The 17,500-nt window shown below is 41.9% G+C and overlaps 1 protein-coding gene across 1 annotated transcript in view; it reads left to right on the top strand.

Annotated features, from left to right (window-relative positions):
- Positions 1-12,490: 12,490 nt before the first annotated feature.
- LOC138977423 (uncharacterized) overlaps positions 12,491-17,500 on the top strand; it is a 10,093-nt gene continuing 5,083 nt past the window's right edge. Inside the window, exon 1 of the mRNA XM_070350306.1 lies at positions 12,491-13,041. Within this exon, the coding sequence (XP_070206407.1) occupies positions 12,688-13,041 (354 nt within the window). The 5' untranslated portion in view covers positions 12,491-12,687. The remainder of the gene's footprint in view (positions 13,042-17,500) is intronic.

A 17,500-nucleotide genomic window follows, 5' to 3' on the forward strand; every position in this document is an offset into this window, starting at 1 on the left:
AACTTTATTTTTCGAGGGTAACAGAATAAGCAATGTAAACAGGCTTTTTTTCATCCGGCCCTCGCCCATTGAGGGTAACTTAGATTAATAACAAGAAGAAATAGAAGTTAAGTTAACAACAATACAATTTACATAATTAGCATATTATTATTATTATTATTGTGATCATTTTTATGCGCCTAATCTAGATATAGCCCTAGGCGCTTACATATTAATTTCTGCCGTTTGAAATGGAATTTTTTACAGACAGACAGACAAACAGACATTTTTTACACACAATAATTATATAACGCATTCACATCGGCCAGTAAAGCTCAGTAGCCTATCAGGCGAGCATTCACCTTTCACGGCCTTTATTCCAAGTCAAACGGGTATTTGGTGGACATTTTTATCTATGCATATGCAATTTTGCCAGGAAAGACCCTTTTGTCAATCGTGGGATCTTTAACGTGCACACCCCAATGTAGTGTACACGAAGGGACCTCGGTTTTTCGTCTCATCCGAAAGACTAGCACTTGAACCCACCACCTATAGGTTAGGAAAGGGGGGAGAAAATTGCGGCCTGACCCAGGGTCGTCCAACATATAATAAGACATTTCAATTTGCATTATGAATATCAAGCACTGATGGAATATTATATCAAAGAATTATTTACTTGTTTAAAAAAATGTCCTCATTTCAAAGAGAGAGAGACGTAAGACGTAAGACGTAAGACATTTTATTGAATAAACACACACGGTTCATTTCAAAGGGGGAGGGAGGGGGTAGGGGGTAGTTGAACTCCGCGATTTTCTTGAGAAGAAAACAGAATAATGCATCGTTCTTGACGCGTCTGACTCAGATGCTAAGTCAGGAAATGACAGTTCACGGTTTTTGTTATGTCATTTTGCAACAGTGCCTGCAGCTTAGTTAGAAGAGTCAGTATGGCATGGCACGGAGGTAGCACTGTACCAGTGTCGACACAACATGAAGGTCAGCAGTTATATGGTCGATTTCTTCCTGAAAGGCGTTGCGGTCGACTTGGGCCAGGCACCGGACACACGGGGGCGTTTCCTCCTCTTGTCGGTATGACGATGTCTGTGCTGTTTCGCAGTCATATGTCAGGACGTAGTCGTCTCCCCTTGAAATCAGTGTCTTCTTTCCACCTTTTCTCGCACACACTACTTTTAAGAGGGCGCGATTTCTCTTTTTGTTTAACAGTTTTGATTTCAGTTGAGCGTTGTTTGAGAAGTTGCAGGCTAGGTCGTAAACGTCCTCTGGTGCAAACTCTCGGTCCGTTGCTGCCAGTTCAGCTACAGTGGTTTTGTCGTCTGCTGTCTGTGACGTCACAGCACAACAAACCTCTGAGTTGACATTCTCGCACGTGGTTAAGCTTGCAGTGTCACAGTGGGCAGGTGTGTGCTGTGTCACAGTGGGCAGGTGTGTGCAGTGTCACAGTGGGCAGGTGTGTGCTGTGTGACAGTGGGCAGGTGTGTGCTGTGTGACAGTGGGCAGGTGTGTGCTGTGTGACAGTGGGCAGGTGTGTGCTGTGTGACAGTGGGCAGGTGTGTGCTGTGTCACAGTGGGCAGGTGTGTGCTGTGTCACAGTGGGCAGGTGTGTGCTGTGTCACAGTGGGCAGGTGTGTGCTGTGTGACAGTGGGCAGGTGTGTGCTGTGTCACAGTGGGCAGGTGCGTGCTGTGTGACAGTGGGCAGGTGTGTGCTGTGTGACAGGTGTGTGCTGTGTGACAGTGGGCAGGTGTGTGCTGTGTTGGGGTGGCCAGGCTGCGTGTTTCACGTGATCTTTCTATGGAATGTTGTTGTTTGACACTGTCACTTGTCACTGCACTGGAATTTGCGTTAGGCCAAAAAAAAATAGGTGTGGTTAAGGTAACATAGCCAAAAAAAATAGGGTAGGAAGGTAGGCAATCACTTTTTTTTTTTTGGACTTGTTTTTCTAATGTGTACAAATTAAACCTACTTGACAGGGAAATAAGTGTGCGACTCGAGCGCTTTCGCTTTCATTGCGTTTTCTGCACTCGTTTTTTTGTTTGTTTTGTTTTGTTTTGTTTTTTTGTTGACAAATGTAATAAAAAGTTATAGGGTCGGCCCCTAAAAATAGGGTAGGTCGGGTTACCGTAACCACACCTATTTTTATTAGGCCTTATCATTTTTGATCGTAGAAACAGGAGCTAAGTCTTTTTGTGAATGAATCTGCAGGTCAGGCATTGTATTGCATGAATTAATTCCCACCTGTGTTCTCCTTTGCTCTGCTCTTAGCTCTGCTCGTCTCCTGTCGCGGCGGATTTGTGCTGCAGACTTTTGTTTCGCCACTGGCCGGTTGGTGCGGTTATGGCGACTTCTTGTCCATGTTGGCTGGCGCTCAGTCGAAGGACAAACACTGTGTCCTCTCCCTCACCAGCAACTTTCCACGATTTAACGAGGTGGTCTGACAGAAGGGTGGCTAGGATGGATTCCACATGATTGTGTTGGTAGTCCAACAATGGTCATCTTGGCGAGTTGTAAAGCAAACACTGAGAGAGCTCCTGTCACGTCGACTTGTCTCTTACGCTAAGGGACACCACTCCAGAGAGAGAGAGAGAGAGAGAGAGAGAGAGAGAGAGAGAGAGAGAGAGAGAGAGAGAGAGAGAGAAAGAGAGACAGAGAAACAGAGAGGAAGAAAGAGAGAGAGAGAGAGAGAGAGAGAGAGAGAGAGAGAGAGAAAGACAGACAGACAGACAGACAGACAAACATACAGACAGACAGATAAGGCAGACAAACAGACAGACAAGTAGAGAGAAAAACAAAGAGACAGAGAGGTGAAGAATGTTCAGTTCAGTTTTCAATTTAAAGTTCTCGCAGTATTGGCAGTTCTCACCTTTGGTTGTTGGCACAAGACAAGCATACCGATGTTCAGGGACGGGCTGGGGTAAGTCGGCGGAACAGACTGAATGAACGAGGCAAACTCACGCTCGTAATTTTATCCATTCAAAAAAAGAGAATCAGACTAACTTGCCTACCAATCCTATAGTACCTACAACTTACCGATATCTAATCCCCTCCCGCTCCTTCCACGTCATACATAAATCTCTGCCCTTCCCTCATATCTCCCCCCCCCCACCCACCCCGGCACTACCCCCCCCCCCCCCCTCCCAACCCCATACGCGATCACCAGGCAAATATCTCATTGTCTGTGTTCGTTTTTTCTCCGTGAGCGATTGTCTATTTCCCATCATGGCCGTGCCCCCTCCTCGTCAAAATAAGCTTGAGCAAAAATAACGACCCTGAACGATGGGCCTCACCTGTCTCTATACTGGGCAATACTCTCTTATAGCGAATCATTTCTTGACAGTCTTCTGCCACAATTGTCCCGATTTGGCAGATTTGCATAAGGCCAAACAAAAATATATGTAGGTTTAGGGTAACCCAACCGACTCTATTTTTTCCCGGCGACTCTAAAACTTTTTTTTTCATTTCTCGAAAAACCCAAAAACTGTTGGCACATTTTGCGAACCACACCGAGACTAAGAAAAGTAACCTCCTTTAAAATCAACTAAATAAAATTAAAAAAAATAAAAGCCGACCTACCGACCCTATCTTTTTTGTTCACATTACTCTAAACCAACATATATTTTTGTTTGGCCTAACATAACCATGGTGAACTTTCGTTGGACTCCGACAGTATGATTGGCTGCTTTAGACCGCGTTACTGCTTCCTGTTCAGTAATCATTCGCCGCATTTTGAAAAATAGTTGTCAGAAACTCGCAGACAGGCTGTTGAATTTTGATATGTGACCAAGTGGAAGGATGTTCTGATAAGTCCATGTTTAAGCCTGAACAGATCTGTGGATGTGATCATGGTAGTGAACGCGGGAAGCACGGTACCTTTAAACCAGCTTTAATTCAGAAACAGAAAGAGGTTCAGCTCAGGCCTTGGTATCCATTATGTCAATCACAAATTGTCGAATTGTGACTGATACGCATCCGGACCCCTGATAAAACCTAGCCGATTCAGCTGGGAAAAGACTAGAAAAATAACTAGGTCTGCTGTTTTTACATTCTGTCAAGTAATGACTTAATGTCTTAACAAGAGCGGAGAGCAAGGTTTGTCTCTCGATGTATGTGTGTGTGTGTGTGTGTGCGTGTGTGTGTGTGTGTGTGTGTGTGTGTGTGTGTGTGTGTGTGTGTGTGTGCGTGTGCGTGTGTTTGTGTGTGTGTGTGTGTTTGTATGTGACAAGAATTTCTCAGAACCTACCCGACGGATTTTCTTGAAAATTGATGCATACATTGCTGAGGGCATTTTCTAAGAGTGTTTTTCTCCGATTTTTGATAAGGCTATTTGATGACGTCGTACTTGACCGCTTGCACGGCTACTGTTTTTCATCAAAGTTAGCCAAATTTGTCAATTTTTTAAAAGTCGATATTTGAATCACAAAGGTGACACCATTGTATTATGTATTTCCTCCTGTATCCAAAAATATATAGTTTTGTGGTGTTTGATTAAAAAATGGGCTTAATATAAAAAAACATGTTAAATAGCGACTTTCTTTATTGTTTGAAGAAGACGCATATCATTATCATTCCTCGGTTCCTTATCATTTGGTGATTCCGAAAATATACAGTTCATTTTGTTTGGCGAAAAAAATGTGCTTAAAACCCCTTCACTGCCCAGCACGTACTAGGTACGTGGTCATGTTTGGTTTGTCATACGCCCATACACGTACTTGGTACGTGGCATTTACATCAGCACTTTTCAGGACATTTGTGAAAACTTAATGGGAAGCAACCACTGTCCAACTTCTTGTAGGGGCTTTGAACACAGTTCTTTCCCATTTACCGTTCAGATAAGTTAGTACCACGTGGTGAAAACTTTTTTAGAAGTTTTTTCCGATCTATAAGATTCAAAATGGCGGCCGAAAGTCGGACATCAACTCGTAGACCTGTTTTCAAATGATACAGTGTTCTGGAAGCTATACAAGAAATGATTTATGGATTACCACACAGAAGAATACTTTCATGTGCTGTAATGTGAGTACCTAATGTTTGACACCAGTTTTAGCTGTGTTTTCTGCGGTTTTATGTGCTGCAGTGTGTGTGAGAAAGTTTGGAAACTGTAATTTTTGACAAAAATGGTCATCGATTTTTACAATAACAATCACAAACAAAGTCCAATGATCATGTTATCACATAATAGCCAAGGGTGTAAGCAAACCACATGCCAAAGATCCAAGAGATATCTCAATAAATGATTGAGCAGTGAACAGATTAGTGAACCTACCGAAAAAAAGCGAAATTTGCCCTGGCGCACAGCAATACCAAAATGCTGTTATATAGCTATTCTGATGGACACGTGGGGGAATTCGGGGGCTGTGATTGGATGGTCTCTTCCGATCATCAAAGCATAATGCTACGGAAGTCGGCCATTTTTGCCAATATCCAAAAGCATATTGTCAATAACAAAGACGCATGGTTCCGGTTTACCCATCGGTACCACACGATGTTTCACTGATCAACAACAGTTTTCACTGACAACTTGAAATTCTTCTCGGGAATGTTTTTCAGCTTGTCGATAGCATACCCTTTTCTGCTAACTTCCCGATGAAACAGGACTAAACCTATTATTTTCTGTCCCTAAACACCACAAAATGGCAAAGTCGAAAGATGTAGTACAAACAGGGGAGTAAAACGGAACAGCCGTTTTTGTGTGCCTGTGAGCTCAGTTCACAGTTGCCGACTGACACAAACTTTCGCATTCGGCTTTTCTTATCTCGTAACTCCACACTGAATACCCCACTTCCCCTCTGAAGTATTGATGTACAACCCATGGCACTAACATTCATGTAGTCGTTTATAACTGAGGTTGAAAAATTCGCTTCATGACGAGACAAGTATAAATGCCATTCACCCAAACTGAAAACGTCGCTGCCGTCTGCTCGCTTTGTACGGAATAGCTGTTCTCTTTTCCTCCCCTTGTTGCATCCTAGTTCTTCAGTTGTTTCTAGTTTTCCGTTGATGTTGTGTTTTGGTCTTCTTCATAAGTAGTCTTGTTCAAAATTAAGAAAACTCAAACTTCTTTTTGTTGTATACGAATGAACTAATAAAAAGCTGTTTAACAGCTGTGTTGTCAAATCGACGCAAAAACTGTCCTTTTGTAAGTTTGGAACAACAAATAAAGGTCAGGACAGCTATATAATCGCTATTGTATTTTCAGCGTAGCAATAGGGTCCGATATTTAGACTCGAACAAGTATAATGCGACTCGTCTTCGACTCGTCGGCATTATACTTGTCTCGTCTAAATATCGGACCCTATTGCTATTTAGACTCGAACAAGTATAATGCGACTCGTCTTCGACTCGTCGGCATTATACTTGTCTCGTCTAAATATCGGACCCTATTGCTACGCTGAAAACACAATAGCTGTTAATACTGTGGCAGTGAAGGGGTAATTCCTTGAAAGGAAATAATGCTTCCAGCCTGTACTGATTGAACTGTACTGTTCAGTCGATCAAGATGAACGAACGTCATATCAAGTCTGGAACACGCAAATGACGTCATATTGAAAGGCAAGAGATAACGACACCATCATGCCACTTTTTTTCCACAAACACAGTAAAGATTTTGCCTCAAGCTTATTTTTATTTTTGTCTTCTCTCTCTCTCTCTCTCTCTCTCTCTCTCTCTCTCTCTCTCTCTCTCTCTCTCTCTCCCTCTTTCTTTGTATGTCTGTATGGGGTCATGCCAATACGTCCCAGTACCATTGTGTCCCAGTACCATTGCGTCCCAAAAAATGCCGTCTCATTTCGTCCCATTAAGGAATCCCATTGGGTCCCAATACCATTGGGTCGTGGTGCCATTGCGTCCCGTACCATTGCGTCCCAACAAAATTGCGTGTCGATAGGTCCCAAGAAAATTGCATCTCGATACGTCCCATAAAGGAATCCCATTACGTCCCCGTACCATTACGTCCCAACACAATTGTTACTTGAGCAATGCTTGAACGCTGCGTGGGCAGTGTGTGTGTTCTTTTTTTTTGGGGGGGGGGGGTACGTGAGGCGTGGGCACAGTGAGGCGTGGGCCGCGGAAGGGGGGACCCGCGGAAGGGGGTATGGGGTACGTGATCATCGTGGTCAGACTAGGGGAGAGAAGGGATGGGTGGATGTGAACAGTGATTAAGGATGGAGAAGAGATAAATAAATAAATACATAGAAATACACACAATCTGTTAAACACATTGATTTATGAGATATTTCGTTGGTCAGACAATTGTTAATTCATTATCTATATATATATATACGACTAGTGTCTGTCTGTCTGTCTGTTCGCGATGCACGGCCAAAGTTCTCGATGGATCTGTTTCAAATTTGGTGGGCATATTCAGGTACACCCGGGACACAACCTGGTCGATGAGATATTTCAACACGTGCTCTCAGCGCGCAGCGCTGTGCGCGCTGAACCGATTTTTTTGTTGTTGTCTGGATCCACTACCAGTAACTCTTCCTTATCTTCTCCAGTGTTTTCAGCCGCGATTATCTCCCTTCCTCCGTGTGGCGTCAATCCATATTCCCGTTACTACGTTACTATTTTTAGAAGGTCACTGCACGTTACTATTTTTAGAAGGTCTCCAGTGTTTTGCGCGTTTATCTCCTTTCCTTCGTGCGCCGGCAAAGCCGGCGTACACCCGGCAAAGCCGGGTCCCAGGCGCAGTCTGGTATTCGGCTCTACTTCTTTCCGGCGAAGCCGGTACCCGGCGAAGCGGGTAATCATCTAGTATTTTATAATCTGATAAAAGATGACAGGTCCCTTTTTTAAGCAAGACCTTTAATTCAAGAGTGAAAATGTATTTTGATTTTAAGTGACACGTAGAAGATAACATATTGTAACAAGTATTATGACCCCTTTTTTTCCTTGATGATTTTTCATAAAGAAGAAATGTACTGTCTGATTGTGCAGTTTCCAATAATTATTCTGTGTTTGTCAATTATTGTTCTCCAGTCACAAAGAGAGAGAGAGAGAGAGAGAGAGAGAGAGAGAGAGAGAGAGAGAGAGAGAGAGAGAGACAGAGAGAGACAGAGTGAGTGAGCGAGTGAGTGAGCAAGAGAGAGAGAGATAGAGAGAGTCACACACACACACACACCCACACACACATACACACACACACAAACACACACTGAAACACACACACACACGCACACACATACACAGACATACATATACACACACAAACCAGGAGTGAGAGCGAGAGAAAAAATGAGAAAGAGAGAGTACGTCGTCAGTAAGTAGTGGTACTGACACGTAGCGATAATGACCTCGTAGCGCTAAAAGATGTAGTGCTGTCGACACGAAGTGATAATGAACGAATGATAGCGACTTATCGACAAATTATTTGTAGCACTAATCAACGTAGCGATAGCGGCACGTAGCACAAATGACACGTAGGACAAATGACACGTGACACAAATGACACGTAGCGCTAGCGATACGCACCTGGAACCTATCGATACATTTTTTGGGTCAATGTCCGTCCACATGTTTGTCCGACATCACCGGTGCACATCTTTTTATTTGATTTTTATTTGTGAAATACTGGATGGATTGGATTGGATTGGATAAGATTTATAGTCCAGTGAGGTTACCCTCATGGAAATTCGGGCTGCTTTCTCCCTGGGGAAAGCGAGCTGCCACGTCACGGCGCTACCCATATTTTTTTTTCCTGCATGCGTGTATTCATGTTTCCTGAGACTTAATGCCGTGTGAGATGGAATTTTTTTTACTTAATTCCAAGTCCCACGGGTATTTGATGGACATTTTTATCTATGCCTATACAATTTTGCCAGGAAAGACCCTTTTGTCAATCGTGGGATCTTTAACGTGCACACCCCAATGTAGTGTACACGAAGGGACCTCGGTTTTTCGTCTCATCCGAAAGACTAGCACTTGAACCCACCACCTAGGTTAGGAAAGGGGGGAGAAAATTGCGGCCTGACCCAGGCCTGAACACGCAACCTCTCGCTTCCGAGCGCAAGTGCGTTACCACTCGGCCACCCAGTCCCACCCAGTAGCGACACGTTTTGTAATAAAAGTGCGTTTTGTAATGAATTTATTACAAATCGTGTTCGGCTTACACATTTTTTTTATTACAAATCGTGTTGAACGCGTTTTGTAATAAAAATTGTGTAATCCGAACACGAATTGTAATACATTTATTACAAAACGCACTTTTATTACAAAACGTGTCGCTACACTGCTACAGTAACATCTCAGAAATTTATTCACTAGTATTGGGACCTAATGGTACGGGGACGCAATGGCACGTAATTGTATTGGGACCTAATGGAACTGGGACGCAATGGTACTGGGACCCAATGGTATTGGGACGCAATGGTACTGGGACGCAATGGTACTGGGACGAAATGGTACTGGGACGTAATGGTACTGGGACGTAATGGTATTGGGACGTATTGACATGTACTGTATCTCTCTCTCTCTCTCTCTCTCTCTCTCTCTCTCTCTCTCTCTCTCTCTCTCTCTCTCTCTCTCTCTCTCTTACACAAGTTTTCTATGCTTATGGCATCTGTGAATGAAGGTATTGTTCGAAAGTTGTCAGTTTATGTGTACAAAGCATTTCGGCTACGTAGTGTTGTTATGTCTAAGTTCATGTAAGCATACGATATTTTTATTTGAAATGTAATGTCTTAGTTTGTGTATGATTTATTTCATTTGATTTGTGTGCAAATGTCAGTATGTCATTGCATATATGTTCACCCCCCTCATAAGGGGCTATGGCCTAAATGAGTAAACAATCCAATCCAATCCAATCCAATCTCTCTCTCTCTCTCTCTCTCTCTCTCTCTCTCTCTCTCTCTCTCTCTCTCTCTCTCTCTCTCTCTCTCTCTCTCTGGATATCGAGAAAAATACACTCCTTCTTTCACGGAAAGCGAGTTTGGGAGTACACAGCATATCGTATTTTATTCTGGAAGATTTTGAGAAGTGTTATTTTCGTTCCAGGAAGACAACTAAAATGTTACGCTATTTTAGACGGCAGAAAGTATTTTTTCACCAAAGAAATGTACCCTTTTTCTGATAATGTTTCCTTTGGTCAGATTTTGATTTAATTCATTCAGGTAGACTGGAAATCGAGACGAGGGTGATGGTGTGTGTGTGTGTGTGTGTGTGTGTGTGTGTGTGTGTGTGTGTGCGCGCGCGTGTGTGATGAGCGATTTCAAGAAAACTACTTGACAGAATATCAGGAAACTGTTCATGTCATTTCTTGCAGATGGTAGCTATGACAATCCGTTTGTTTACACATGCATTCTTTAGCTAGATAACGCATTATTTAGCTAAACAATTCATTATTTACTTAAATAATGCAATATTTAGATCACGCAACAAAACGTATTGTCGTAGGTAGCCCAAGATTTTTGTCAATGTCCTTTTAAGATTTATAAATGTCTTTGATGACGTCATATCCGTGTTTAAAAAAAGTTGAGGAGCATTATTTGTTTTCAGATCGCTTAACGCAGCATATATAAATATGAATATGAAAATAAGAAACGCAGAACATACTCATCTTCAAACAACACTTAAATTCTGAAAGCGCGGAGTTCTAATCTACAACCCACCAAACTACCTGTCGGCCTCCACAGCCAAGCCCTCTCCGCCCCCCCCCCCCCCCACCCCCCCCACCCCCCCCCCCACCCCACTCCGCCACCACCACAACCTCTCACACATATAGAGTGACAGACACAGACAACGGGACAGTTGCTGACGCTTCGAGCAAAGACGAGGAGGGGTCAAGATTCACACAAATCACTACATCAAAGTCCGACAACCCAGTGAATGGTCACAGCGCGTGACTGGTACGTACGTCACGATGTCAGGGTGTCGCAAGGTATTCTACATGACCTCATACGTCATACGTCATTCTGTTTGCGTGTGTTTGATTTGCCTTTAGTGGGTGTAGGTTTATATGATAGGCGATTATTGTGTCTGAGTGAAGAGTTGTGAATTGATGTGTGGTGTCTGTTATGCAAGTGAGAGGAGGGGTGGTGTGTGTGTGTGTGTGTGTGTGTGTGTGTGTGTGTGTGTGGGTGTGAGGGGGGGAGGGGGTAGTAACCCCTGCCATTTGTACAAAATATGAAGTGGTTTTTTTCTCGTGTCAAATCATGTTGATGCTAGTACTCAACATTGTCTGACAACCTTCTTTTTTATGAATGAGCAGCTTCACAGCAAGATACGGATGGAATATTATCAAGGGAGTTAACTCGTGCTAGCATTACCAACATGTCAAATCTTGTGTAATTATAACCGTTCTCAACTGCAAAATGAAATCGGGACATGAAGTTAATCATTTGAGGATTATGGACATAAACATGTCCGAGGGAGGGGAGATCATGCACTCATATTGAACCATGTTAGCAAGAGCTTGATTAATTATGACACTCTAAGTGGGAACCCCATGTCCACAAGTGCTTCTGAGATCATACAGACTTGTTAAAGTCTTTACATTTTCAGTATGCGAATCACCCGAGGAGAGAACCCCCCCCCCCCCCCCTCACAATTTTGTTTTGCTTTTTTTTTTAATGTAATAAATGGTGTTCGTTTACGCGTTATTCTAGAAAGAATTTACAAAACACCTATGTGATGGTTATGGGAGCAAAGTTTTTACGGTTCTGCTAACACTCGGCCGAACCTGTGTCCTGACTGTAAGTAATACTAATACTAACACAAATAATTAAAATCACAAGAACAATATTAAAACGTTCTTCTATCGCGTTATTAACCGCCAGATAGCAGTCTCAAGGCGTTTAAAAAAAAGCGATTGACATTAAAATACCACTCCTTACACACATAAAGAAGCTAGGCAATTACAAAGCCCTGATCATAAATGTAGGATATAACATTGAATCAAGATTTAACTCAGGCTTTAGTGGGAAAAACAACACCATAAAAACGCGAACGATGAAGCCGAGGCGTGATCTCGTTTAATACTACAAACACTTATATAAAAGAATTAGACAAATCGTACACATCTAATTCAATCCATCGTGCATACTAAAGGCGCAGTCCTCCGAATCGGCTCGCCATCTCGGATATGACCGGGCTGTGACGTGGACTGGAAGTAGGTCAGTTCTCCACTTGGATACATACCAAACATCATGTGTGTGTGTGTGTGTGTGTGTGTGTGTGTGTGTGTGTGTGTGTGTGTGTGTGTGTGTGCGTGTGTGTGTGGGTGTGTGTATTAGTGTATATATGTGTGTGTGTGTTCATGGCAGTTTTCTGTGCAGAGAGGGAATTTTCTCATTAATTAATTCCTGAAAAAGTCACTAGACTAATACTGTGTCCTTTAACAAACACAAACACTGGCCCGGTTAGAGTTACTGAGCAAAGCTGTTTCCACAGAAAGAATCGTGCCTTTCATCCGGTGGAATTATAAAGGTTAACTACTCGTCCTACACGACCAAGAGGAAAACCAGGCTTACTTTTATACACAATTTGCTCCTTGACGGTTTGTCTAGAGACATTTTTAAAACAATTCTCGTCGACAAAAGTCACTCCAAAAGACGCATTGTGCCTTTTATGAGCTGTTGACTCTTTTCCCACCAGTGCCGTCGTTCTGAAATCGAGTCGTAAAGTCACACCAGCCTCTCTACAAGAAGAGCGTACAGCGCCTGAGAAACTCACTTGACAGCCATCCTGTCTGACGACACAGATGAAGACAATGTCCACCTTCCCTTTACCGACGATGCTGCTGCTGCTTCTTCTCAGCCTCGGCGAGCTTCGCTGTGGGATGACTGGCAGCATATCCCAGGTCACTGTTCCTGAGACAGGGGTCTACATCGTCACCATGGTGAACGATCTTAACGAGACTCAGTGGACCTATGTGATTCTTCAGATCAACGGCATCGACACAGACTTCAAAGCCTACGGCTATCACAACTTGACAGGAGGATTGAGTGTGGCCATTCCTCTCAGCGCTGGAGACAGAGTCGGGGGCAAAACCAATAGCATACTGGCAAGCAACGGTGCCATTCGGCTTAACCTTGGTTTTGTCGGCCAGGACAAGGTCAGTTTTGGATTTCACAGCAAGGATGTAATTTTGAGTTAATAATCAGAAAATCCCCCGAAATCGGCGTATGCTGCCAGAATGGCGGAGTAAAAACGGTCATACACGTAAAAATCCACTCGTGCTAAATACATGAGTGAACGTGGGAGCCTAAGCCCATGGACGAAGAAAAAGACGAGAAGAAGGTAATCGGCAAAATGAAAAGAAAAATCCATTTTTGGCAGACTTATTGATGTTCTTTTTGCGGCTGGGGGGAAGGTGTTGCAAAAGACTGCCTAAACATTTCCCGAAAGTCGTCGAAAAAAACAAATTCCTTGCAACATCTTTGCGCAACATCATGAACTTCAACGCCAAGGGTTACTAGATCGAGACCATGTCCACCGGAAATGTCTGATTCTTTTTCTGAAATATTGACAAAATATCAAAAATAACGCCAACAACAGGTCAGAAACACTGGTTAATATTTGGTTTGAGCGATTTCTTTGGAAAAATATATAATAAAACGTTGTTAAAAAGTTATCACGCAGCAACGAGTTGGTGTTATTTTCAGTTTTGCAGCATAAAGAGAAGACTGCAAAAGAGTGCGGATTTTTTAAGTCTTTTTTCTTTTTCTAAAGATGTAGTGCAGGTCACAGCATTGCTGAAGCAACAACTTATCTTTTTTGTTAGATTACTTTTTTTTAAATTCTTTTCTTAATTTTATTCAAATAAATAACAACAATTAACAATATCTCATACAATGAATTAAATACAACTTATCGAGTACAACAAGCTAACTTTTCTAACGTTTTGTTCTTCGTACACACACAAAAATGCTTCTTATCTGTAACTGCCTATTAAAAATACTTTCCAACAGTAAAAACGAATTTTTTTTATATATACTAACGCACATCTTTCCGATTAAGATAATGTGGTTCAATTTATACATAGTTGCCTTTTTCACCATTACAAAATGCATACCAAATAAAACATCACTAACTTTCAAAACAATCTTAATTTCTAAAGTACGAAAAATAAATTCTTCAATAAACTTCCAGAATATGTATACAACGGGGCATTAAAAAAAGAAGTGTTCAATGAAATCAGTTACACCACAACAGTAATTACATTTATTAGTTTCCGTTACTTTCATTCACAGGAGAATGTTGGTCGGATAAATGTTGTGCATAATTTTCCAGTGCAAAACTCTTAATCTAGTCTCTTGTGTAGACTGATAGGCAACTATCCAAGATCGTTCATCAATTTCTACATTAAACTTTCTCTTCCAAAATCCTCCGGAACATGGTACATCTGTTTTCATATTAATAATCTCTTTCCTATATTCTCTGGCACTTAACACATTTTTGCCGTTAAACAGTGGTAAGGTAATACAAACATCATCAGTCATATTTACAACATTTTTCCTCATAAAATAATGACACAGCAGCTTTTACAACATTATATTCAAGAATTCGGTTTGGCGAATATCCAATCAAATCACATATGTCTTGATATGATAATATGTCTCCCGAACGTACAATGTCAGTTAATACCAATACACCTCGTTGTATCCAACTTTAAAAAAATAAAACTTTGCCACTATACGTTATGCATGCATTATTCCATAATAAAGTCGGCCCGACTGTCCCACGATCGTAGTGGTTATTATCCAGCCAATATTTTAATACTGCTTTCCAAAAGTGTGATTTCACTAGGTCAAACCCTTTAAATCTTGCACTGTTTACACTCGATAATAAACATTCAAAATGCTTTCCAAAACGCAAATACATCATCTTTGGAGTGAAACTCCTATTATCATTTTCATTTGATGTAATCAGTTGTGAAACCCATTGTAATAAAAAAGAAATTTGCATTTGCCTAATATCTATCATTTTTAAACCACCTTTTTCAATTTCAAAACATAAAACGCTTCTTTTCACCTTTTCAAAGGCCTTCCGATTACAATCTCTTTTTCACCACAAAAATCTAAACAATAAGGTATTGACTTCATTCAAAACACAGTCAGGTAATACAAACGCTTGCATAATATACACAAATTGTGAAATCAAAAACGTTTTCACAATACATATTTTCCCAACAATGCTCAAATTTCGCTTCTCCCATGCACAAATCAATCGCTTAATATTCCTTATTCTTCCAGTCCAGTTATCTTCTATCAAAGAAGCACTCTTATCATTACAAAAATATACACCCAAAATCTTCAACTTTTTCTTCCAAACAAAATTATAAAATGTTTCATCACAATGTTTTCTACTACCCAACCACATCGCCTCAGACTTTCTCTTATGTATCCTTAAGCCTGAAGAGCTAGATTTGTTAGATTACTAAATAACAGTAAAAAGGCTGTGTGCGTTATACCAAAACGAACCCATGTAGGCTGACGTAATTAGTTCACGTGAGTGACTTGATGTGAGCCTGGTCGAGGGCCACGCTTTCCTGCCCGGAGATTGATCAAAATTCATTCGTAAAATGATGCTAGTTTTTGACTCCTTGCAAGAAGGCCAATGAAACTTGGTATGCATTCAAATGAACAGACGCCTGATGTATGACTGAACGGCCTCGGACCTCCGTGTACCTTGAAGTGTTAAAAACAATAACAATAACCACTATTTTTCAAGCTTCAAAATACAAACATTTTAGCGGTTGAGTAAATGTTCATGTATTAGTCAGGTCAAGGATGTGGTAAAACTCCACTTTTCACGTGGCGTCATCAAACTCAAGTTCACCAAGCATGGGTATCAATTCAAAGCCTAATTATGGCGCCAGATGAATGTTTTGAAAATTTGAAAGTATATATACTTGTGAGAATATAGGTCAAGATTGACGAAGAAGTTTGGTTACATAACTTCCCCTGAGTAACTTCCCTTGTGTGTGTACTGGAGGTGTTACAATGCTGCCGCGTCATAGAGGGCGGTATCCTTCCTGCCGGCAGACGGCGCCTCTGCACTTCTTTTAGCTTCCTGCACCAGAGAGAAGCGGCGCTGTAAAGCTGAGTTATATATGATTTTATTCATTACCAGACTTGTGGGGCGTTTTGAGCAAATCGTGCCGTTTTGTCTGGAGGACGTCACCGTGGATTCCCCAGATTCGCCAGACACTCCCCAATACCGTCGAATCAATAGTATTCCTTCAATTAACAGAATAAGTAAACAAAAAATAAAACAGAGTTCGCTGATCCACTCAAACAGGAACGCTTGTGGAATGGTCGTGGACAAACTGAAATGCATGCACAACAATTCTGAAAATATTCATTGAACTCCAATGGCTGGAAAATGACCCCCTTCATTGTAAAGAAATGAAGGAATTCTTTGAAGAGAACTGCCCTAATCCTGTATAATTATGCTGAATTACAGTCACAGATTTTCTATTGTTGGTTATGGTACACTAGGTCCTTCAAAGAACACCAAAGGTAACAATTTAGAAGGCTTAAATCGCGCTAGTTTGGCTACCGCTCAATTTCAAATCTCCTACTATTGAGTCGATCCCCGAATTCGGAATTTTGTTTCGAAAGACACCAAAGTCACACCACTTGACTTACAAACTTGCGTCATAGTGGAAATGATATGAATACGCTAATGTTAATGCACACCAACTATGAAGTTATTCGGTCAACAGTTGTGGACAGTATGAGCATGTTTGAGGGTGGCATTGTTATTGGGGTGCATGGTCATCCTGGATATCACCACACACAAAAACACACACCCAACTCTGCACACAAAGACCACCCAGGCTGTTTGTTTGTTTGTTTGTTTGTTTGTTTGCTTAACGCCCAGCCGACCACGAAGGGCCATATCAGGGCGGTGCTGCTTTGACATATAACGTGCGCCACACACAAGACAGAAGTCGCAGCACAGGCTTCATGTCTCACCCAGGCACATTATTCTGACACCGGACCAACCAGTCCTAGCACTAACCCCATAATGCCAGACGCCAGGCGGAGCAGCCACAAGATTGCCAATTTTAAAGTCTTAGGTATGACCCGGCCGGAGTTCGAACCCACGACCTCCCGATCACGGGGCGGACGCCTTAATTACCACTAGGCCACCGTGCCGGTCACCCAGGCTGTTGTGTTTTGGTGTATGTCGATGTTATCTCATGTAAAAGCTAGACTAGATCTGAGACAAAATCCAAAAACAGGAAAGGTAGTTGTTGGAACGTTTGTTATTGTTTGTTATTTTGTGGATTTAGATCTGAGACAGTTAGCCACATTGTTTACGCGGGAACGACTCGACTGTGTCTGCTCGTAAACCATACACACTTTCTGTTGCAGAATGACTTCCGTAAATTTCACTATGTCTGCTCGTAAACCATATACACTTTCTGTTGCAGAATGACTTCCTTACATTTCACTATATATGTCTGCTCGTAAACCATACACACTTTCTGTTGCAGAATGACTTCCGTAAATGTCACTGTGTTTGCTCGTAAACCATACTGTTAGGAAACGCTGCCGTTGCTG

The sequence above is a fragment of the Littorina saxatilis genome, linkage group LG9 (genome assembly GCF_037325665.1).
Source record: "Littorina saxatilis isolate snail1 linkage group LG9, US_GU_Lsax_2.0, whole genome shotgun sequence".
NCBI classification, from domain to species: domain Eukaryota; kingdom Metazoa; phylum Mollusca; class Gastropoda; order Littorinimorpha; family Littorinidae; genus Littorina; species Littorina saxatilis.